This window comes from Trachinotus anak, unplaced genomic scaffold (assembly GCF_046630095.1).
Source record: "Trachinotus anak isolate AG129_WGS33_773 ecotype Australia unplaced genomic scaffold, CSIRO_AGI_Tana_v1 ptg000012l, whole genome shotgun sequence".
NCBI lineage: Eukaryota > Metazoa > Chordata > Actinopteri > Carangiformes > Carangidae > Trachinotus > Trachinotus anak.
Window position 1 is genome coordinate 11,923,649 of NW_027273863.1, and position 22,992 is coordinate 11,946,640.

Sequence of the window (22,992 nt, forward strand, 5' to 3'; positions counted from 1 at the left end):
TGCAGGATGCCAGTAGACATTTGTCATGAAGAAACCTATTTTTCTTTGCCAAAGGTGATGTAATCAAGGTGAATAAGGCTTTCAGCGGACGCGTCATGCTGCCAGGATACACTGCCAATCCCCTGAATGCTACCATGGAGATTTCCAGTCTCCGTACCAACGACTCAGGCACTTACCACTGTCAGGTTGTCATGGGTAACGACTATGAGAGAGACACTGTGCCCCTGGTGGTCTCCGGTGAGTGCAGCAGCCACTGGCAGGGATTTCTTTGTGAGAAAGGTTTAGTGCCACGACTCCCTACAGAATACATTTACACTAAACAGAAACGCTGCTGACAGACTGAGCAGCATTAACACAAAAGGCTTTGAAATTCTTCTTCTTCTAACTTCATTGATTTTTCTGTTTTATCGCATTCAAGGTTTGTTGTGGTAATGTAAGATGGATAATGGCTGCTTTAAAACAGGAGCACAGCCAGCCCCCTACCGGTTTTTTAAATTTAATTAAACGATAATAACATTGATTCACTATATCAATATCATAATGACTGTCTTCATGCAGCGCACTGTTTTGTGCGCTGCATGAAGACAGTGTGTTGTTTTTGTTATCTAGCTTTCCACTCGAGTAATTGTGTAATTCTTTTAATTAAAGTGTGTGGACCGAACGCAAGTGATAATTTTTCTGTTAGCTCATTTGTGAAATTTTCACTGAAACTCACATAGGATTAGATTGATCTGTTTGTGGCCACAATTACATGTTCATTGATTACTTCCCACTGATTTATTGATTTTAAACTCGGATGCGTTGGTATATCTCTCAAATAGAAAGAATTGAAAAGGTTTACCTCAACACCTGTCTCTGTGTCTGCCCCTGTAGGTGTGGTGTTTCACTACCAGGCTCCCAGCACCCGTTACTCCCTTTCATTTGCCGACGCACAGCGGGCCTGCCTGGAAAACGCTGCTCAGGTTGCCACGCCAGCCCAGCTGTGGGCAGCGTACTATGACGGCTTTGCCAGCTGTGCAGCCGGCTGGTTGGATGATCAGACAGTCCGGTGAGATGATGTTTAATAACGCTTACACCAGTTGCTTTGAATCAGGCTTGCAACTAACTGTTTTTATGATTGATTCATATGAAGTAGAGCTGAAGTTGAATAATCACACAAAAATGAACAAAAAAAAAAAAAAAAAAAAAAGCCTAACCTTGTCTCGCACCAGCTTCTCTGCTGTGAGGATTTGCGAGGACAAGACATTTGAAGACGTCAGCATAGGGTTGGGGGAAATTGAAATAGATGTTTCTCACAATTTCTGATCATTCACAGGCCAAACAATAGAAATCATTAGCTGCAGCTTTAATACGAAGACAATTATTCATCATTTGTTCAGAATTTCCCAGAGTGCAGATTACTCTTCATTATCAAAAAGGATCAGGGAAACCAAAAGATTTTTCATTTGTGAAGCTGAAAGAAGTGAATTTTGAATGTTTTTGCTTACAGGAATAACTTGGTAAATATGCTTATTCACTTTCTTGCCAATCAAGTAATTGATTAATCAACTAATTGTTGCAGGTCAGTTTTAATGATTGCTATATTTCTAATAAACCTTTGAGTCTGTAATATTATGCTATTTTCTTTGTTTTGCATTTTGTTCATCCGCTCTCTTCTTGGATCATCTTCTGTTTCAATTAATATTCAGCTCTTTTGTTTTGTCACCTCATCTGCTTCAGGACCATGTTCTTTTTACCTCTGTTGTCTCTTTGCTGTTAATTATATTTTAATCTATTCTAATCTCTTGCCCTTTAAAACAAAACACGAATAAGAATTTATTCTGTTTTAAGACTTAATGAAAAGGAAAAAAATGATGTTTGAGCTTAGATAATGTCCTTACAGACAAATGTCCACGGGATATTTATGTTACTTATTTCCTGTGATTAGTGAAAAGAAACAAGGTTGACTCCCACATGATTGTCTCCACAGTTATTCTGTCCAGCTGCCAGAGCTTGGTTGCTATGGACACAAGGAGTACTCTGCTGGAGTGAGGAATTATGGGAAGAGGGACCCGAAAGAGCTGTTTGATGTGTACTGTTTTGCAAAAGAACTGGATGGTATACACACACAAACACACACACACACACACACACACACACACACTCACAGACTCACAGAAAACACATCAAAACCTGTGACAGCTTTTGGCTTCACACTAGTGGTTGCATCATACACTACTACAATATTAAAGGATAAGTATTGTCATATTCTTTTCTGTTCCAATGAAAGTGCAAAAAAGCAACAGTGGATTGATCCTGCTCGCAACGCGTCACACCATTACACTGGGTGACATTTTCCCTCATGAAAATGGGCACTGTGATTTATTTTGAGCCAATCCCACAAACACCATCCTGCTGTTATAAATACTCACTATTCCAACAAATGTGTGTTAATGCACGGCTAGAAATAGTGCCCTGCAAATGCACCATTTATTCCTTTTTGAGTAACATTTGCTTAAAACCACAGAGCCCAGCCACGTTACAAAGTTATTTAGCATGACTTAAAGAATTGTACTTTATATTCATGTCATGCTTTTATGGACTTATTATAGCTTTAGTAGGAATGAATGTGCTTGGAGCTTGGGGTCACAGACAGTAACAAAAATATAAAATGTCATCAGCCTTCTCCTTGAAGAGCCAGGGCCATTACATAATATTACGTGTGCTTTCAAAGTCTTAATAAGTAGTGATTTAACCCAGGTGTCTCCCTGATAGAAACCCACAGGCTTCATCTGCTTCTTGACAAGCTCATGTCTCATGTCTCCCTCCTGCAGGTGAGGTGTTTCACTCCTCCGTCCCCGGCAGGTTATCACTGTCTTCAGCCTCAGACCGCTGTGTGTCCCTCGGGGGTCAGCTGGCCACGGTAGGGCAGCTTTATCTGGCCTGGAGAGCAGGCCTGGACAGCTGTGCCCCAGGGTGGCTGTCTGATGGCAGTGTCCGCTACCCGGTGACCTGGTCTCGCCCGGAGTGTGGAGGGAGCCAGCCGGGAGTCTACACCATCACACCCAACAGCACTGCTGACAACACCACAGCGCTGTATGATGCTTACTGCTACAGAGGTATTGTAACAACCACTGGCAGCATTTGTTTACTATCGAAAATACAGAGCTAACTCATTATGGATTGTTTAGACAGCAATAAAACATGAGTGAATCTATTTCACTATGGCAATAACCTTGAAATTATGTTTCATAGGATATAAATGTAATGTCATTGGAGTGTGTAGATAAAAAATGGATGAATACACTGACCTAACTACCATCTCACTCATAAGAGAAGTGTTGATGTTGCTGTGGATGCTTTGAATCCTCTTAATGTAGTAAGAATGAAAATAAATGTCATTGCCACTGTTGTAGCTATGGCAACACTGATTTCTGATCCACATTATCTACCCCACCGTCATGTATCTGTGAAACTACTGGATTGACAGAAGCAGTGGGAGAGAGAAAAAGAGGACAGGCTGTTTTAAAGTTAAATATCCAGGAGCTCTTCTTTTTTTTTTTGGTATTTGCAAAATTAAAACAGTAAAACTTTGACACAAACTGGGTAAAATCCTTCAGCGTCTGCCACAGAAAACCAAATCTCTTCAACTTATTTCCTAGGTAAAGTGAAGAATACTGGCTCCATCTCTCACATCTACACCTCCCTGTGGAAGCCCTGGAGCTACCTCACAGGCTCTAGTGATGCCGAGTCCACAGGGACAGACAGCCCCGACCTGACTACACAGCAAACCACCACTACCAGAGGTTTTACATTTGTCTATGATTTGCAGATCTGTAGGAGCTGTAATCAGAGAATCAACCATTTAATATGTAAATATGGACATAGTAAGAATTCACATAATTGGGTATAAGCGTAATATTCTATGCACATACACCCATGCAGGGTCCACAGATGCTTCACCTTCCAACTGGACAGGGTTGGTTGACCTTGAAGAGGAGGCCAGTGCTGATGCTTGTGAGTATGATTACTAATATTGATGCCTATGAAAAGGAATTTGTGGATACTGTGGATTATCATTCACCCGTTCATCTCCTCAGCCACAGACCCCTGGTCCTCAGAGTCCTCAGGACCCTATGTGACCCTCCAGTTAATCCCAGGACAGAGCTCCTTAGACTGGGGGGAGCTGCTGGAGCCTGGACCTGATTCGGAGGAGTTTCTCCGACCTCCAGTTCAACCAACTCCTGCTGAGAAGAAGGTCAGTCTGGTTTTAAGCTTTTGTTCTAAGGTTTGAAATACTGAAAAGTACTGTGTTGCTGAATCCACTCATTATTTCAGGTGATCTCAAAGATTGTCAAGTCCATTTTGAAGCCTTGGAATTACCTGGTGGGGACCGAAGATGAGGAGGGAACCCAAGCACCAAATGGACAGGCAGGGGAAGAGGATGCGACTACAAAAAAGACTGATCAAGAGTCGAGTCCATCCAGTACATCATTACCAGGTGTGTGGATTATTGTTATCACTAATCACTGAGCTGAATGGCCTATCCTAAGCCCTGACAATGCTCATGTGCTACTAAATCATCTTATAAAAAGAGAAGAAAAAAGAGGAGTACGCTTCATAGCGTTTGAGTTATGAGGCATCGTCAAGGCTTAATGACAGTGTATGTTTATGAGTATGTTTTTTGATTGTTTGTGTGTGTGTGTGTGTGTGTGTGTGTGTGTGTGTGTAATTCCCTCAGTCTGTGATGTTGGGAAACATCAGCGTAGCAACACAACAGGATGGTACAGTCATTAGAGTACAAACAAGCCCCTTGAATGTAGTTCATTAGAGAAGCACAGGGGTATACAAGGGGAGAAGCAGTGGACCAAAGGCCTTTGGTGCCCCTGCATCCGGCTTGGAGTCAAACTAAAGCCACGCTGACCTTTCTGTGTAGTTCAGACTGCCTCTCCTGTTGGGTCGCTAATGAGCTGACTGACACCAAGTGTGACAGTGAACGAGCTACAGCTGTCGCCAGTTGCTTTCCTGACACTGGGATTCGATCAGAATAATTAAAACTTGCTTTTTACTTGTAAATGACCTCTTTGGAAAAGGTTGCAATTAATATAATTTTTTATTTCTATTTATTAGAAATTGGAAGTATTATATATAAAAAGGCATCATCAAGCAGTACCAAATGATGTTTTATGTGTAAGGCCCAGCCACTAATCTACTGTGCAAACATTACAGTCCTATAAAATAAATGAAAACTATATTTAAGTTCTCCAACTGCTCTAATCAAACAGAACAAAGTCAGATAAAAATCAAACAATATGGTTACATGATGAATGGGAGGATCATTTCTGCCAGCCTCCTGCCTTAAGGGCTGATTATCCCATTGAAACAAAGTTACTTCAGTGACTTTTATTGGGAAACATTTCTGGAGGTGAAGGAAAGAGTATGTGAGGTTAGCAGGGATGATGGCAACACCGCGCCTTTCAAATGTAACAGAGAAGACTTATGGCTTTATGGAGCAGAAATAAGCAGCCCACCCTGGACAGACTGAGTAACCACACTGAAGACAACACTAAAAGAATAACTGAAACAGAGAGCTGCATTTCTGTGGGCGAACACCCCACAACTTTTTGTGTTTTTTTTTTTTTTTTTTGTCCTTGTCCCCTGTCACTGTGCATGCTCTTATCTAATAGTACAAATATAAATGCTCAGTTACCATGTTTACCCTTTTCTCTTTCCCCAATGATGTTCTGTCACTTTCAATAGACTGCAGTTTGATCACAGTTTGTCCGCTGGGGTACATGAGGGTTGTATGAATGAACATCGGCAGTATGATGGACACACATGCAGCTGCTATTTTATTCTCTCTCAGCGGTGGAGGGATAACTCTTAGGCTCACTCAGCCACTAAAAGCCACTGAACGGCTGTTATTTGTTCTTGTTCTTGAGGGGTTCTGTTTAATATTCAGATTTGATCCATTGTTTGGGGACAGAGCCTCACTGTCAGCTTCATGTGTATTTTCCGTTTTACTGTGTGGGTGTTATGCTCCGGTCCTTATGTATGTGATTACTAGATCTGCTGCTGCTTTCATTTATCTGTGTCGCTCTAATGATCACCTATCAGTTTCCACATGTTGTACAAAGTGTAAAAAAAAACATGAGTGACCTTAGAATTATTTCACTAAATGTGAGGGGTATTAACCACGTCATCAAATGCCAGAAAATCATGTGTTGTCTTTAAAGGCAGAGAAATTTCAGGGAAACCCACCTTTCAAATCTGGAGCATATTAAAGTAAGGGGAAGCTGTGTATGGACCAGGTGATCCACACACGGGGGGAACAGCTTTTCCTGCCTTTAACCCATGAGAAAACTATAAAAGATAAATAGAGTCACTGTGTACTTTTATCTGGCTAACTGTATGGTGGACATTGTTATCCTTGAATGCATATATCCTCCAGACTATATATGAAGCCTCCTTTGTCCCACAGTTTCTGTCAGATTTGGCTACATTTTCTTCTTCATACACGAGGTGACTTTAACTTTGTAGTGTAAAAGTGTAAAAATGTGTGGCTTTCTTCAGGTCTCTTCAAGAACTGTTTTGAACAGGACACTTGCACATCTTGCTCATGGTAGAACCAAGCCAAAGCTAATCCCCTCACTCATAGGTAGAAATGGGTCTAGGCACCTCAAATCAGCTGATATGAATAAAATAATGAGATTATTTTATAAAGACTTGAATATCTATGTTGAGTCTTGATAAGATAAATTTGTCGACTCTATCTGATGAGCAGAAAGTGGATCCATGGAAGCTGATTAGTAGGGAAGAAGTCTCAGAACTCATACATATTCTCAAGGGAGTACCTCATCATAGTAAGCCCCCCTCACAGATATGATATGTATTCAGATTCCTTTAGCAGCGATTGTCTCCCCCATACCTCACCAATATCTCTGTCGCTTTAAAGAAAGATAAACCTCCTGACATGAGCTCGCAAATCTTCTTGCCAAGCGGCTGGAGAATTTACCACCAACTCGTATAAACTCAAAGCAGACAGGCTTTGTTGTTCATTGACGTTCCTCAACCTGCGACGTGAGAAGGCTGTTGAGTATTGTGCAGTTTACTACTCAGAAGAAACAGACGGCTGTCACTGGCTGTCTCCTTATGCTCAGAGGGCCTTATAGGGTCGAACCATAAATGGATCTGAACCATATATCATTCACCAACAGCTCATGCCAGAACAAATGATCTAGATCTTTTTTTATAAAATTTTAATTAAATTAAAAAAGACCTAGAGCGATGGCATGACCTCCACTGTCCTTGATTGGTGGAATCAGTCTCATTAAGATGAATATTCTCCCTTGACTTTTAGATCTAATTTATTTGGCCTGGCAAAAAACCTAGACAAAGGCTTAAAATATTACATCAACCGACAGATATATAGATGGCCTTTCTATGCCTAATTTGGTATCTTGCAACTGGTCCTGTCATGGATGTCTTTTCTAGCTTTGGTTACAAATCTAAAGAGAGAGATTTGTATTGATTCCTGGGTTTCAGAGTGTGGCATGATATAACTAAATATCTGGGAAGGAAAAATGTGAAGTCCCTGCTGTCTCCTATCTAAAATAGTCTATAATCTGTGTTCTCCTCTCGGCAGAACAAGGGTATTCATGTACTTGGTGACTTATTTAAAGTTAATACTCTACTGTCCTTCCAGCAGCACCAACAGATATCTGATGTTCTCAAGGAACATTTGTTTAGATACCTGCAAATGAGGCATTTTATATCTTCTCAGGTTATCTCCTATTCTGAGAGATTTATCTTACAGAACCAAAACCTTTCATATCATCATTTTATTCACTCCCAGATTCCTCATGTGAGTTGGCAAATGCTTCTTGTAAATGACAAAGAGATTTAGATACTGAATATATTGGAAATTATTGGCAAGCAGTTATAGACTTATTCAGATCCACGTTCACATATAACAGTCTCAGGGAGATGCAACATCTGTACAAGATTCTTCACACCCCTGTTACCAAAATAAGTCGTTCCCTTTCTTCTCTGCAGTAAATGCCATTCTAATACGGGGACATATTTCCATTGCTTCTGGGAGTCTAAACTATTTTCCAGATACTGCGTTTCTATTTCCAAGGTAATTAGTGGAACATTTAAAATGAAAATTAAAAAAAGACCCTGGTGTTTTCCTCGTAGGCTTTCCCTCCAGGGAATTGCACCTCCATACATCACACGACAACCTTCTTGAGAACCTCCCTTTAATTGCGCGAAAGTGCATCTTGCACAATTGGATCAAAGACTCCCTGCCAAGCGTCACCCTCTGGTACAGAGTCACTTTTTAACACCCTCCCCCCCTTAAAGATTACAGGCTATCTCAAAAGGAAAAGACAAGCTGTTTGTCAGGGTTTGAGTACCTTTTCTAGATTATTTACCCGCAGACCTGAAAAACTTATTTCTAATGAATGAGAGCTTGTCTGAGCGGAAGACCCCTCTGAAAACCCCAATTATGGGAAACATATGTAATACTTCCCCATATTGGAATGGCATTCACTGCATAGAGGAGATTTATTTTGTGATATGGCTACTGATAACTGGTTATCCTAAACTCAGATGTGCATGTGTGTGTTATGCTGTTCCTCGTTAAAACTCTGTTAAAAGTATGTAAAAAAAACAAAAAAAAATCCAGTGGTAACACAAACAAACAATATTGCATATTTGCTTTTCATTATTAATTGTAGGAATTTGGTGCGGCTGTTTTAATTCCCATTTACCCATAAGCATTTAGCAAGCAACTTTTACCAAAATCAGTAAAGTCTTATTCTGTCATTTAACAGGGCTTTAGACCTAGTGTTTTTATAATTCTTCACAATCTCTTCTCTTCACAATCCATTGCTTAAAATGTATGAGGCCATATAACAAGGACATGTTATTTCTGTTGTTTGTTTTCGATATTCTACAGAATGATTGTTGTGCCAGAATCTTTATATTACAAATGTAGCGGAAGCTAAAAATGGAGAGAGGAGAGAAGGCTCTGAAGCCTCTCTACTTAGCATTTTGAGAGTTCAGCCAGATTGTGTCTTGGCTGCCACTTAGATATGTTTGGTTAGATTTGCTCATTTAGGGACCTTTCTAATCAAAAAGCAGTTTTTCTGACTCAACTAGATCAAATGGAAACCCTCATCACTGAGCTGTTTAGAGCACAGTTGAGCCTATTTTGCTGGACAAATAAACACATTTTAAGAAATCTGCTTTAATGGAGTGCTTACAAAGAGCATGCAGAACCAGAAACAGGAGGAGCATGCTTGTTTTCGTGACTACAACTGTTCTGTGCCTTCCTAAACTAGTGCACATGCAGAGAAATCATGTCTCCAAATGTCTCTCTTGAGCTGGATGCCCATTATCAACACTGAGGCACAGGCATCATAGGATGAAAACATCAGGTTTCTTTCAAACATAAAGGCAGACGATGGAAAACGGGTGAAAACCAACTCATCAACCTGTATTTCTCTTTCCCACTCCTTGGGGGCCTTGCGGCTTTACAAGCCATGTGCTGGCCGTGGAAGAAAGAGGTTTTCAAATGGCAGGCATCTCTGTTCAGTGTTTGTTGAAACTGTGTTACAGAGTTGTTGATTCAATTCTGAGGCAATTTGTGAGACTGTGGTTGTCCTTAGTTTCATTGTGTTTGGCCTGATAGTGTGTGTGTGTGTGTGTGTGTGTGTGTGTCTAGGGGGATTTTATACCTTCATCCATATGTTTTTTTGTCTTAATTAAAAGTGGCTGTTTTAAACATGATAATGACATGACCATCTTTATAAGTGTCATAAGTAATAGCTCCTATCTGTTAATGATCTTCGATCATATTTTTCTCTCTGTCAGCACTTTGCCTGTTCTTGCCGTATATTGTCATTAATTTTGAACATTTTATTTTAGACATGTTATTTAATTTTGCAGCTTTCAGACTGATGCCTTTGCAACTTAGAGGTTATCTGTTGTGTCACTTTTCAACACTGATAGTTTCCGAATGCTGCTTTCAGATTGTATGAGATGGATGGTAGAGATGTTTACAAACCGCAAGTGTTCCTGTCAAATCAAGATGTTTGAGTTACTGCAAAGTAGATCGTGTGAGGATCAAAATACCACACCTTGACAATTTAGCACTACATTCATTTACTTTGGGCGTAATTTCTTTGGAAGGCAAACACTGGTTGATGTGAGCTTTTAGAAATTTTATTTTTTTTTGTTGTAATCACAACTTGGACATTTTGAAGTCAGAACTGGGTAATTACATTACATCAGTGTTGAATGTTAGACAAACAATTCCGTCTGCCTTTGTAAATGTAATGACATAGTTTTCGTTAGCGCATCCATCTCCTATATACAGTGTTCTCTGGCTATATTTATCCCAGTAGTGTTTGACAGTAATATTTAACATACCGTAGGGGGAAATGTTCAGCATTATTCCAACCTTTCCTTCAAACGTTTGTCTTCCCAGTGTCCACAGAGCTTTGCTTGCTTGTGCTGATAATATTGAAGTGTAGACAGCGCCGGTACAGTGATAGAGAAAAATAGCTGATGAGTAGCTCACATAGCTTTGAAGCATTTGTTTTGCCTCGCTTGGCACGACAGAGAGAATCTATAAGATGATTCTCACTTTTTTCGTCATCTTGGCTTCGTCTTTTGCACTTTTCCCTCTGCCTGCAATAATTCCACCCCTGACTTTCCTCGTTCTTTTCTTTTTCTTTCTTTTGTGCCCTCTGCAGGTTTGTTTTCTTGGGGAAGTTCATGGTTCAGCAGTCCCTCGGTGGAGAACACAGCACCAGCCAGTGAAGACTCACCCACTCGTCTAGCATCTACTTCGGCCGCCTCCAGTATTCCTATGACGACAGAGAGCACCAAGAGCTGGGAGAGTTCAGAGACGCACACGTTCACCGCCTCCAGCTCTGCACCCGAAATCACCTCATCCAGCGGGGATACCTGGGTCCGTGTTGAAGCAGAGACCACAAGCCAGCCAGGTGAGAAGAGGGAAGAGACGGTGACCTCCAGAGCAAGCGGCAGAGGAGGCAGAGGGAGAGGGAAGAAGAACAGAGGGGAGGACAGGAGCAGAGGAGAAGAGAGGGGGAGAGGAGAGGAGAAGGGGAAAGGAGAAGATGAAGGGAGCGGAGAAATCAGCGGTGCAGAGGCAAAAGGGGAGATACAAGTCTCACGACGACCAGTTGGAACAAGTAAACCCAGAGAAAGATCCAGAGAGAGATCTAGAGAAAGGGGCCACAGGAGAGGACAGTCCACTACCACCACCGTGACTACCACTACCACTGCCAGTCCTCCAGAGCCCACAGTGATGATCACAACTGGGTCAGAAGACGCTAGCTTTTCTATGTCTGAATCTCTGTCAGCTTTACCAGCAGAAACCCCATCCCCGTCGATCTTGTCAGACCCATATCCAACACTGTCCTCATCTCCATCCCCATCACCATCAACCTTCCCATCCCCGTCCGTCTCAGAGTTCATGTCCTTTTCTCAGTCATCTCCATCTCAATCTCTGCTTGAACCTCAATCTCCCTCCCCATCCCTGTCTGTTCCCTTTTCCTCCTCCCCCTCTCCATCCAGTGATGCACATTCATCAACTTCCCAAACACCATACCCTTCACCCTCACCAGAATCTCCCTCTTCCCAGTCCCCATCTCAAATGGTTGGATCAGGAGACCCATCTCCATCTCCTCTCTCAGAGAACCAAGACAGCTCCACTAACCCTGTAACGTCAATTCAATGGGTGGAGAAAGCAGGTCAGAACAGCTCTCTGGATTATCCTCCATTCCTGTCGGGGCCCCCGGATGAGGAGGAGCCCACTTGGTCTCACGCTGTGGGCTCAGGGGCCCTGTTACCTGGCAACATGGAGGAGGAGAACAGCAGAGGATCTAACGTCAGCACCATAACTCTGGGCCCAGCAAGTAAGAATTTTTTTTAAGATGTTGTACCTTGCCACCCTGTTGGTAGACTTTATTTTTTTAAATTAGTCATAGATTTTGTTATAATTCCACAAAAAACACTGTTTCAATTTGATAGTGTTAAAGGATAATTCTGATTATTTTATCACAAGTTTTTATTGTGAGTTTTACTTTTGTAATTTTGGCCATCATTTCTATTGGGAATAGTAAAAGAAATTTAATTTCTGAGACCTGTGAAAAAGCGATAACTAAAAAGACAAGTCAATAAAACACAAACAGCACACCCCTATAGATTCATCAAAATTTATATGGGAAAGAAAACACTGACAAAGTATAAGATAATTACCCAAAGTGCTTGTTTCTGGTTCATCTCTGACCTGATATACTCACTGTGGTTGTAGTTGTGCATGCGTACAGTTGTTTGCGATGCTATGAGGGAATCACTACCGACATTTTGGATGCGCTCACTTTCTTTTTTCCTTCTGTAACTAATCGCAGTAATTCTCTGCTACTTTGACATTTTATGGGGGTCTTGTTTTTTTGCTGTCTGATTCAGTGGATAGACTTGTTTGTTACACATTGGCAGGGCACAGGGACTGCAGGTGTTGGGCAGTGGTCAGCCTCCGTCTGAAGAGGAGAAATGTGACATTGAGGTTTTTTTTATTTTTCTTCGTTGACTTACTCACATTACAAATGACCCGGTTTTGTTCATAGCTGATGAGCGTGAACCTTGTGGTTTCACAATGAAGAGGCTGCTTGTGGTAACTGAAGCTAAGCTAGCATTAGCTGTTGAAGGCTAAGATGGCTTTAGCTGCTGATGGTCAGTAAAAACCTCAAACATCAGGCTGGCTGCGTATTACCTGCTAATGTCTTGTTTTCTATTTTTACATGTGTTACGTACAGAACATGTGTTGTGTGGGTGAGGAGACTTTAAAGGCACCTTTGACAGAGCTGAACTGAGCAATGAAACGTAACAATCAATGCATCTGACCCTTGCTGTGAATCTCAGGAATTACTTTGGTAACACTGTTATCATAACAAAACGATAAAAATAAGACTGGTTGTAAAAGAAGAGAGTAATCCTGCAAGACTGCCTTTTCATTTCCCTTCCTCTGACCTCTCCACCAGCTTATTTCTTCAAAAGATTCAGAGTGTATTCCCTGGCTACACATCTTTTTATTCCCACTACAAGCAGAGATCACCTCCCCGCCACCATACACGGTCTGTCCATTAAGTCTGCAGCACTGAATATCTCAGTGAAGCTCCTGGCTCGCCACCTGGTTTACTACTTATTTCTCGCTTGATAATGAGAGTGCATACAGGAAACATCTTATCACTCGGCATTTGAAAGCCCCACGGACACCATGCTATCACACATTTCTACGGTGATTTATTTTGCGCCCTTTGAAAGCGGCTCATGTCTGCAGCAGGCGTGGCTGAGCTGCCTACACGGGGTGGAAGCACAGATGGAAATCAGCTGTAAACTGTATCGACAAGAAGCCGAGGGCAACCATCTGGTCTGCTGGTGTACAGTATCAGGGTTGATTGATTGACTGAGAGACCCTGGAGTCATGCAGGCAGAAGGCCATAAACACACACACTGATATCTTTGCTGCACAAACAGAAGAGGTGGATGGAAATGCTTGCAGGAGATAGGACCAGAGTAATGGCTTTCAGCTTACATCTCTCTCACTGTCGTGTACACACTCTCAGCTCCTGTCCAGTCCCCTGTGGTTGGGCTTCATGGCGGTGGTCAGTGTTTGCTCTCGTGACTGGATCATGCTGCACTTCATCAGTCAGTTCAATCAATGGGAGAGGAGAAAAAAGGGGCCTCAGGTTGGATTCAAGGACCTTCAGCAGCAAAGCACAATGTACTAAAACATGAACACACACACATGCAGACACACATGGATTCACACTGGATGCACAAAGACACAATCATCCATTAAGTTTCTTTCTGCTGTTTGATCTTTCAAACTGATTTTTTTTTATCCTCCTGTAACATTTAAATTGCAGACAGTTTCTTTGTTTTCACCCTCCTCTTCGTGCCGGCCTGCCTTCACAGAAATGCCAAGGATGTCTGGGGAGATTTAAACTCCTTATCCACAAATCATATTTCCAAAGTAAACCGTATTTCCACTGTAGTCTGTGGATGTGATTACTCATAGCAAAGGCTAGGTGTGATGTGTAGATCAATACTTTGAGGTTTGCTAGCTTTGCCGCAGCAAAGTATTTTCCCCTAACCGTCTTATCTCTGTAAACTTATTTGTTGGATTTTGCTGTTGCCAGCTTATTGTTGTTGTTGTTGTTGTTTGTGCCAGTGGTGTCAGCCGCTGTGCGGAGCGAGGGACAGTCCACTCTGCGTGCCTCCCTCTACCGACTATTGATTTTTCTGCACCGTTCGCTTTAATGAACGGCCAATCACACAAGGTTTATCTTTCACACACAGGGCACACACACACACACACACATACAAACATTAAGACTGTCGTAAATCTGCTTGTCATAACAGTTTATTTGTCAAGGCGTGCCATGACCTTGACTGATGCAGTGGGTGCAGGTGCACGACGGACCAGACTGCTGTACATTAAATGAAATGCATGGCTGATTTTAGCACCTGACTTCAGCAGAATTCGAACCATGAGCAGAGAGGTTAGCAAAATTTATCATAAATCTATGGAGGTTAAGTTATTGAGAAAACTTGCTCTGTACCGGAGTCCTTGATTGAAAACTCTCTATCTTGTTTTTTTTATTTTTTTGACCCTGAACATTTATTTTGTCCAGTGCAGCAGCCGGCATGATGATAACTCAGAGGATGTGAGCCTGAGATGTCTGCTTCTGGTTAGTTATTGACTAGGATCAGCTTCGGGGCTAATCATAGCCAAGGTATTGATTTTCGCTCATTGTACCGTGTAAACACAAACACACACACACACACACACACAATGTCAACCTCACATACCACCTCCTCCTAAGCAGTCTTCAGTGTCAGAGAGAGAGATCTGGCAGAACAAAGACTCCCATAGCCGAGCTTTTGCGCCCAGGATGAACGAGTGGTGGTTTTCAAAGACCTTAAGTTGCTATAATGAGCGGCTCAGGGGAGAAACACGTGGTGGTGTATCAATTGATATGGAAATGTGTAATTGTGGAGGGAGACCACACACACGCACACATTTTGGGGGTGAATAGCGAGGCCAAGGCGCTCAGCGGGAGGTCTGCTCATTTCTGTTGAGGATGGCTAATGTCTGAAGTTCTCACGCTGCCCACTACGCTCAGTGGAGTGAGCCAAGGCTTGCTTTCCATATGGTAACCATGACAACTGTGGCTGTGAGTGGATGGCGAGGTTGAGGCTCTGTGGCTTCTGATCCCTTTGAAAAGAGACGGAGTGTGAAATGGATATGCGTGTGTTGTAACCACTGGTTTCAGCCGAAGTGCAGTGATGGAAAATTAGGATGGCATGTGTTTTTTTGAGTCATACATTGATTTTATTTTTATCCAGAATCCAAGCAGTGCTGAGGGAAATTGTGCTTAAGCCATCCAACTTTCAAGGATCACCATGGAAAGAAATATTTTAAGCTTTACTCAGTGTGTAGAGCTTAGATGCACTTGTTGTATCTTTGTCAAAATAAATCACATTTACAAAAAGAAAAAAAAACATTCTTCTTTACATTATCACTAATTAACTCCCTTATTTTCAATCCCTGAACTCCCCCTTCACCCCTCGTCCGTCTGTCTCTTTTAGTCGAGGTGGAGCCCTGCGTGACAAACCCGTGTCTGCATGGAGGAAAGTGCCTTCCTCAGGGAACGGGCTACAGCTGCTACTGCCCACAAGGATACACTGGGGAGAACTGTGAGATTGGTGAGTTATACACACACACACACACACATGCACACACACCAGCATAATGAAGCCAGCTCTGCATCAGTCTGTACATATTGACGTAAGGCTCTTGAACGTCCTATTGGCAGGTCAAAGGCCGAGCCATCTGTCACAGTGAGAGAGGAGGTTGACTAGCTACTAGGGTCAAAGGTTAGGTTCAGACTGTCAGAGTATGGTGATGGTGATGGTCCCTCAAGGTCGTAGCTATGGTAGCTTTCACTGGCAAAGTTTTCTTTTCAGTGCCATCTAGCCAACATGCTGATTTCATGTACAAGTGGATCGACTTCTGTGACACTCTGCTAGCACTCAACAATTCTCTAACTTGTTGTTACACCCAAAAACATTATTACAATCACTTGAAGCTGGTTTAAATTCTTGTCTCAAGCATAAATGCCTAAAGGTGTTGGAATCGAGTCAAGACCTCATTTAGTTTCATCGTGGCTAAAAATATATATAATAATAATTTAATGGCAGAAATCGCAGATTCAAATCAGCACCAACAACTAATCAGCAGCCTGGATTTCATGGCAATCCATTCATAGGATTTTATGAAAGTTAGAAACAAAGAGCAGAGTGAATGTTTTGGTGGAGGTATAGAGATGGCTAAAAGGTGGGGATCACTGCTATTTTTAATTATACCTTCAGAGGTTTGACATAGTTTGACACACTTTTTTACAGGAAGGACAAGGTCAGGGTCACACAAAAGCAGCGGACAGTGACATGAAGTGTACGACAAAAAGAACTGACAGTATCTAGATTCAAAATCTTCCTGATCAAAGCTTCTTTGTTTACATCTAATTTCCTCTCTCACTCCCTGTCATCTTTGGCAATGACAAGATCAGGACTGAATTGTACTTGTTGAGGTGTTGATGTATTAATGGTGCAGTGGTATCAGGAGGCCAGATGTGATTCTTTTTTCTTCAAGGTTAACATATACACCCACAGTCAGCTACGCAGCTAAAACTCAATATCTCAGCTCACAAAGCTCCAGACGTCATCACTGTGTCCCAGATCCCTGCTGAACACTGATTCTGAGCAGGTTTGAGGAATGAGGAAAGCTGACAAAATTAAATGTTCTCAAAGCAAACAGCGTGCATACAAAATATTGTCCATTTCTGAGTGTGCTGTTGAGGGGCACTATTCTCCCAAAATGCAATGCACAAAGGAAATGGAGGGGCGGCTCACAGCTGAAAAAGATTAAGATAAACTGTGGATGCTGGATGCCTCATCATCATTTTATTGATATCTTTCATACTTTGCTATGAGCTTGAAACAGGTGTTAAAATGTCTCAAAAAGTCTTAAAAGTCCCTGTTTTTTTTCATATTGTATAAAGACATAGCTTTTTTTGAAAATATCTCTGGTTGTATCAGACCATTGCTGGCAATATTGGAAATCACTGATAAGAACAACATTATATTGGATTTACAAGATTTCTGCGTCAATGTGATGCACCCATAGTTTTTTTCAGGTAATTATTAATTTTATTCACTGGAGTAGCCAACTACATCTATAAAGGCTCCTCAATCAAGTCTGCAAAATTGTACGAAATCATGATTCTATATATATATAAAATGAATATTGAGGTAGAAGATTCTGTACAGCCACCGTTATGGCTCACTTCTTGAATTAAACTGGTTCCCAAATATAGTTATATCTCAGAAGAGAGGCTTGTGAGCTTTGCTGTAATCCCCTTTGTCCCGCAGCAGGTAGAACTACCTTTGCAGGGGTTCTGTGACACTCTGACTCAGAGGTATATGTCTGCCTTAAGGATCCTAATTTATTCCTTAACACATGTTCAGCTCATTAGGCTGCCATTCCTCGAGGAAATGATCACTTCATGAATAAATGATCCATGATTTGGCCTGTGAACACCTTAATATTTAGTGAGTTTTGTCTGTTGTTCGGTGTCATAGAAAGACGGAGGGATGGACAGAGAGACAATCAAACTGACAGCCAGCAGCTGATGCGTGGGTATGCTGGAAGGCTTTGTTATGGATTTGCAGAATTTGCAGTATTATCTCTCTGAGGAGCAGCTTCCCCACTGCATAATGGATGAGAGGGACGAGGGGAACAACAAAGAGCTGGACTGATTTTAATGGAGAGGAAGAGTTGGTGTTTAACTGTGAACTAGCACATCTCGAGGTCATTCAAGGTCATTGATTGGGTGGGGGAGGGGCAAGTATATCATATTTATATGAGACTTTCTTTTTACTTTATATGTTGGTTTTTATTCCAACCGTTTTATTTTATAAAGAATATGAGGTCTGAGTCACTACATGTTCCTGTTCCTCCAGTGCTGATAAAACAAAATAACGTAAATGTAAAAGACTTCTTCATCACTTTGTAGGAAATCCAGCCTCTGCCCTGTGACTAAACACACTAATGTGTGTTTTTCAGTTTAATTTTCTCTTGCCTTAATTATTTGGAGATTATCTGGCTGAGTTGCACCCACTGTTTGATTTAATCTCTAATAAATGACGGTCTGAGCTTGGTACAATTATTATTAAAATGATTAATCCTTGATTGATATTATAAGACTTTTTGTACAATTTGAGCACAGTTTAGTAACTTTGAAATGGATCTAATCCTATAATGTGTTTTCTGCCACAGTGTTATTCCTCTCACATAGTGGTTATAAATGATTTAAACGACTGAACCAAGATGTCAAAGAAGACTATTTTTTCCAAAAAAAGTGGCTTTTGAAAAACTCTCAGGCTACTAAACTGCTATTTGATCTCACAGACAAACATGTAGTGTGATTGATCACAACTTTGAGCTTGTTACAAGAAAACAGATCAGTACAAATCCCTGCTTTCAGTCACAATGTCTTTCTTCAAAAATAACAGCCCCATTTTCCTCCCTCTGTCATAAAAGAGCCACTTCTTTATAAACAGATAAACAGCCTCTGTTGTCAGATTAAAGTTAGATCAAACCAAAAACTATTTGATGCCGCAGAAAACACATTTTAACAAAGTTAAAGCTGAGAAGATTATATTTTTAAAAAGATTGAAAAACAATCGTCCTTAGTGCCAACTACCATATTTTATTGACAAACCATCATATAGTCTAGACTAAAAGTGAATCCTTATGTAGCTCATCACTGTGTCTGGTGAGCAGAGTCTGAAATATGAACATCTTGTGTGAGGTTAAAGGTCATTCTAGCTTGATCGGTCTGACACATTTACAATAGCTCCTCACAGCCACTAACCTTTTTCAGTGTTCAGCTTTCTGCTTGAAACTAAGTAACAAAGATCTGAGGAAATACGCTGAAGTAAGTTTTAACTTTTAAGTAGCTCTCTTTCTGCACTCTTGCTGTGAGTTTTAATAGATTTCTGCAGTCCTGGGTTGTTATTCTGGCTCCAAAAAACCCCACAGTGTTGAAAGAAGATTACATGCCCTCCATTTACAATGATAAAGCGATGCTTTATTGATCCCTGTAGAGAAATGTTCCTCTAGCCTGCCACAGAGAGGTTGGAGAGCACAGTCAGCTGCAGAGCAGCAGCCCTTGAGCTGGTAGCGTATCTGCTGTTGCTTAAGGCCTCTTCAGCAGTGTGGAAGTCTGCCAAAATGGGGGCCCGAGTCCAGACCAAGTTCAGCTCACTCATCCACTAAATTTATGTCTACGCTTTAACAGCTTTAAAGGAAAAGCAATGCAGACTGCTGTTTCTCCCTCGTGCCATGTTTTGTACAAGGAGACAATGAACAAGAGACAAAATAAGAGATTAGACATACATCAAGTCAAAGATCTGTAAACGCATAAAGAAGGATGTAGTAACACTTGAGAGGCTTTTAGAGTGTCTTCCTCTGTGAGCGAATGAAGACAAATAAATAATGTAAAGGGCATTAGACTGTATTCTGCTCACTCCCTGATTGAATTATGACACTGTACATACCAACACGGACACGTTACACTGTTAAAACCAGGAGTGATGACCAACTCTTGTTTTTTTCCTACTTGAACGCCCACACAGTTTTTTTATTCCTCTTCATGAACATCTCTTTGGTTTGAACCCTAATGTAATCTGCAGCCCATCTGTTCTCATTGCTTCTTTCCTCCTAACAGATGTTGATGACTGCCAGTCCGAGCCATGTGAAAATGGAGGCACTTGCATTGACAAGATTGATTCATTCCTCTGCCTTTGCCTGCCCAGCTACGGAGGAGACACATGTGAGAAAGGTGAGAGGGAGAATACTGCACACACTTGGATTAAGAACACACAACTCCGAGCTGCGTGAGGGGGATTATCATTACATTATTGGACTGTGTAGTGCCAGCAAATTCAGTAAGTTGTTGAATGTGCAATCACAGTGGTGAACACCAGCAGTAAATGGTGGAAATAATCCTGATCAATGTGCAGCGCTATATGTCATAATACAGTATCACAAGGCTGCGTCTCTCTGCAGCTATCAGACAGTGTATCTGTGTGTCATAGCGCTGCAGGGCGAGGGATACTGACTCAATCTCCTGCGTGCACAAAAATATGCACACTGTTTTCCAAGCACCAGTTCCTATTTGCATATTTTTGGTCAATTATGTGGAAGGTAGTACTTATCAAAAACACAATTGTATTGTGTTTGCTGTGATTGTAATTCTGTTTTTATGGTCCATGATTATTGCTGTAACTCTTTTTTGTTTGTAGATCAAAGGTGCCCTATGGGGTTTTCTTGTAAACAAACAAAATTATGTATACTTTCGGTGCTTCTTCCAAAAACACACTGTGTGTATCCCTGAGGTCATGCAAGCTTCTTGATTGCATTTCCTTTCCCATAAAACATTTGTGGCCATTTTGACTAATGCATTGTTTACATCTATGTTTGTTGGCTTGCTTCTTCCATGCTTTTGTTGCTGTGGCTTTTTTTGCATGTTACTGTCACCGCCTGTCGATCAGCAGGATTGTGTGAAACTGGCAGCAGGATTGTGTGCTCACATGTGTGAATGAACATCATCAAAAACAGGGACCCGCTCTCAAAACATTGGTTCATAGTGCTGCTAATCATCAAAGACCCCAGGAAGAGCAGTTCTTACCAAGGCATAAACTAATATGGATCTAAATGAGCAAGCCAGCAGAAATTATTTATGGCTTTTCAAAACAGGAGCTTTTCGAAAGAGGGTGACAAAAGATAAGTCAATATATAAAAACAATCTGAATTAAATGGACAACTCCCAAAATAAAATGTATAAAATCAAGACAAAGCCAATGAAAAAAAAAGAAGATTTTTTAAGATAATTTTGAAGCGATAGTTTGACATTTTGGAAAATATGCTTATTTGTTTTCTTGCCGAGAGTTGCCAAGATACAATGTGTTAATAGCTGAGCTTTAGACATGCTGGTTGGCAGATTTAGGTACCTTTGGACAGAGCCAGGCAAGCTGTTTCCAAAAAATAAGTAAGTAAATGACAGTGAGAACCAGGGTTGGGGAGGCAGAGAAACAAGCCGCAGAAAATAAGCAGGCGGATGTGAAGCCCTGTTGCTAAATATATAAACCAAACTAAGCTAGCAATGAACCGGCTGAGTATAAAACAGTTTGATGCAGGCACTTAAATATCAGAATAGACAAATCAGGATCCATGTTAGGTAATCAAAGAGGCGTGCAGCACGGCAGCATTCAGCCCACAAGCACTAAGTTGGCAGTCCATGATACAAGAAAAAGGAGGCAGCCTGGTCTCATGAGCAGATGCAGTGTGGACACTAAACACAGAGGAAAGATTCACATGTATGTCTGTGTGGTATGTGACACTAATCACCCCCCATACCACACTCTCACTGATTCATCACCCCACTGTCTTTAGCCACCTCCAGCTCCAGATCTGTCCTCCCTAAATGTGTGTGTGTGTGTGTGTGTGTGTGTGTACTGCACTACTTGTAATGAGGATTAATGAATATCTAACCTTTGCAGTTATAAATGAATCCACAGACCTTGGTGTTATTAATGAATACTAATAGTGCAGAGAGGGGGCCACATGTGCGGTGAATTGAAAACGAGCCTGTATAATTACACTTCATGTATTTAGCCTCTCAAGATGCCAAATCCATATATTTTAGTCTTTATTTGCCAAATGAGATCGAACGCTCTCTGCTTCCTCTCTCCTCTCATCCTAGACAGACTATTTTGTTCCTGCATTTAACTACACTTTATTCGTGCCTTTAAGGAATAATTTTCGCTTCTGCCACTTCTGCTCCCCCTTTCTCTTCATCTTCACAGACATAGAAGGGTGTGAGCATGGTTGGAGGAAGTTCCACGGCCACTGCTACAGGTAGGAATGATGAAAAACTAGCAGTAGTCGGAAAATAGATAGAATCACTATCTATTTTCCTGCAACCACAGGTGCCTCATCTATCTGCATTACTTCTTTATACCCTTGAGTTTTCTGTGACACACTTATCGCAGCGGTCTATACCAATTAAACTTGTCTTGCTCTGTAATGCATGAAAGATATATTTTCATATCCACTTTCACTGCATTGTTCCACAGGTACTTCTCCCACAGACACACCTGGGAGGATGCAGAGAAAGACTGCAGAGAGCACAGTGCTCACCTCAGCAGCGTCATCTCTGCTACCGAGCAGGAGTTTATCAATGGTATGTGTGTGTTTCTGTTGGTGTGGTTTGGTCATAATTTATATGTGACACACAAAAAAGGAAAGAAATAAAACAAAGACATTAATTAAATTCAACATGAGACCTGTACATTCAGAAACAAAAAATATGAAACACAGGATAAAGAAACTAAATTAATGTGACTTATCTGCAGGGAGAGTGCAAATGAACATAGGTGATGGATTAGACGAGAAGGACAGAGACTGATAGTGTGAAACACTGTGATATACTGTATACCAGTGTGTGTGGGTGTCAAGTTTTTACAGTGTAATTTGGTCAAAGAATCATTTTTTACTGGTGATATTTCCAGGTCTGGGTCATGACAACGCCTGGATCGGACTGAATGACCGCACAGTGGAGGAGGACTTTCAGTGGACTGATGGAAATGATCTGGTTAGTGATCATCAGGACCGTGTGGGTGTGGTTTTATCTGATTTGACAGACAGCAGTTAGAATAGCTGAGATAAAAACACCAATACAGAAATCTCTCATGAAATAGCCAAAACTCTTTTAACTTTGGCAGAAAATTTTGCCTTCATAAAGGACCCTATTGCTCATAATAAGAAACTGAGAAAATATGTTTCAT

General features: G+C 41.3%; 1 protein-coding gene across 1 annotated transcript in view; it reads left to right on the forward strand.

Annotated features, from left to right (window-relative positions):
• LOC139629495 (neurocan core protein-like) overlaps positions 1-22,992 on the forward strand; it is a 45,994-nt gene that overhangs the window by 18,406 nt on the left and 4,596 nt on the right. The window contains exons 4-17 of the mRNA XM_071492141.1: positions 55-237; positions 874-1,048; positions 1,970-2,097; positions 2,814-3,098; positions 3,642-3,785; positions 3,925-3,996; positions 4,080-4,237; positions 4,318-4,480; positions 10,743-11,930; positions 15,670-15,786; positions 19,872-19,985; positions 22,012-22,063; positions 22,282-22,388; positions 22,717-22,799. Coding sequence (XP_071348242.1) covers positions 55-237; positions 874-1,048; positions 1,970-2,097; positions 2,814-3,098; positions 3,642-3,785; positions 3,925-3,996; positions 4,080-4,237; positions 4,318-4,480; positions 10,743-11,930; positions 15,670-15,786; positions 19,872-19,985; positions 22,012-22,063; positions 22,282-22,388; positions 22,717-22,799 — 2,969 coding nt within the window. The remainder of the gene's footprint in view (positions 1-54; positions 238-873; positions 1,049-1,969; positions 2,098-2,813; positions 3,099-3,641; positions 3,786-3,924; positions 3,997-4,079; positions 4,238-4,317; positions 4,481-10,742; positions 11,931-15,669; positions 15,787-19,871; positions 19,986-22,011; positions 22,064-22,281; positions 22,389-22,716; positions 22,800-22,992) is intronic.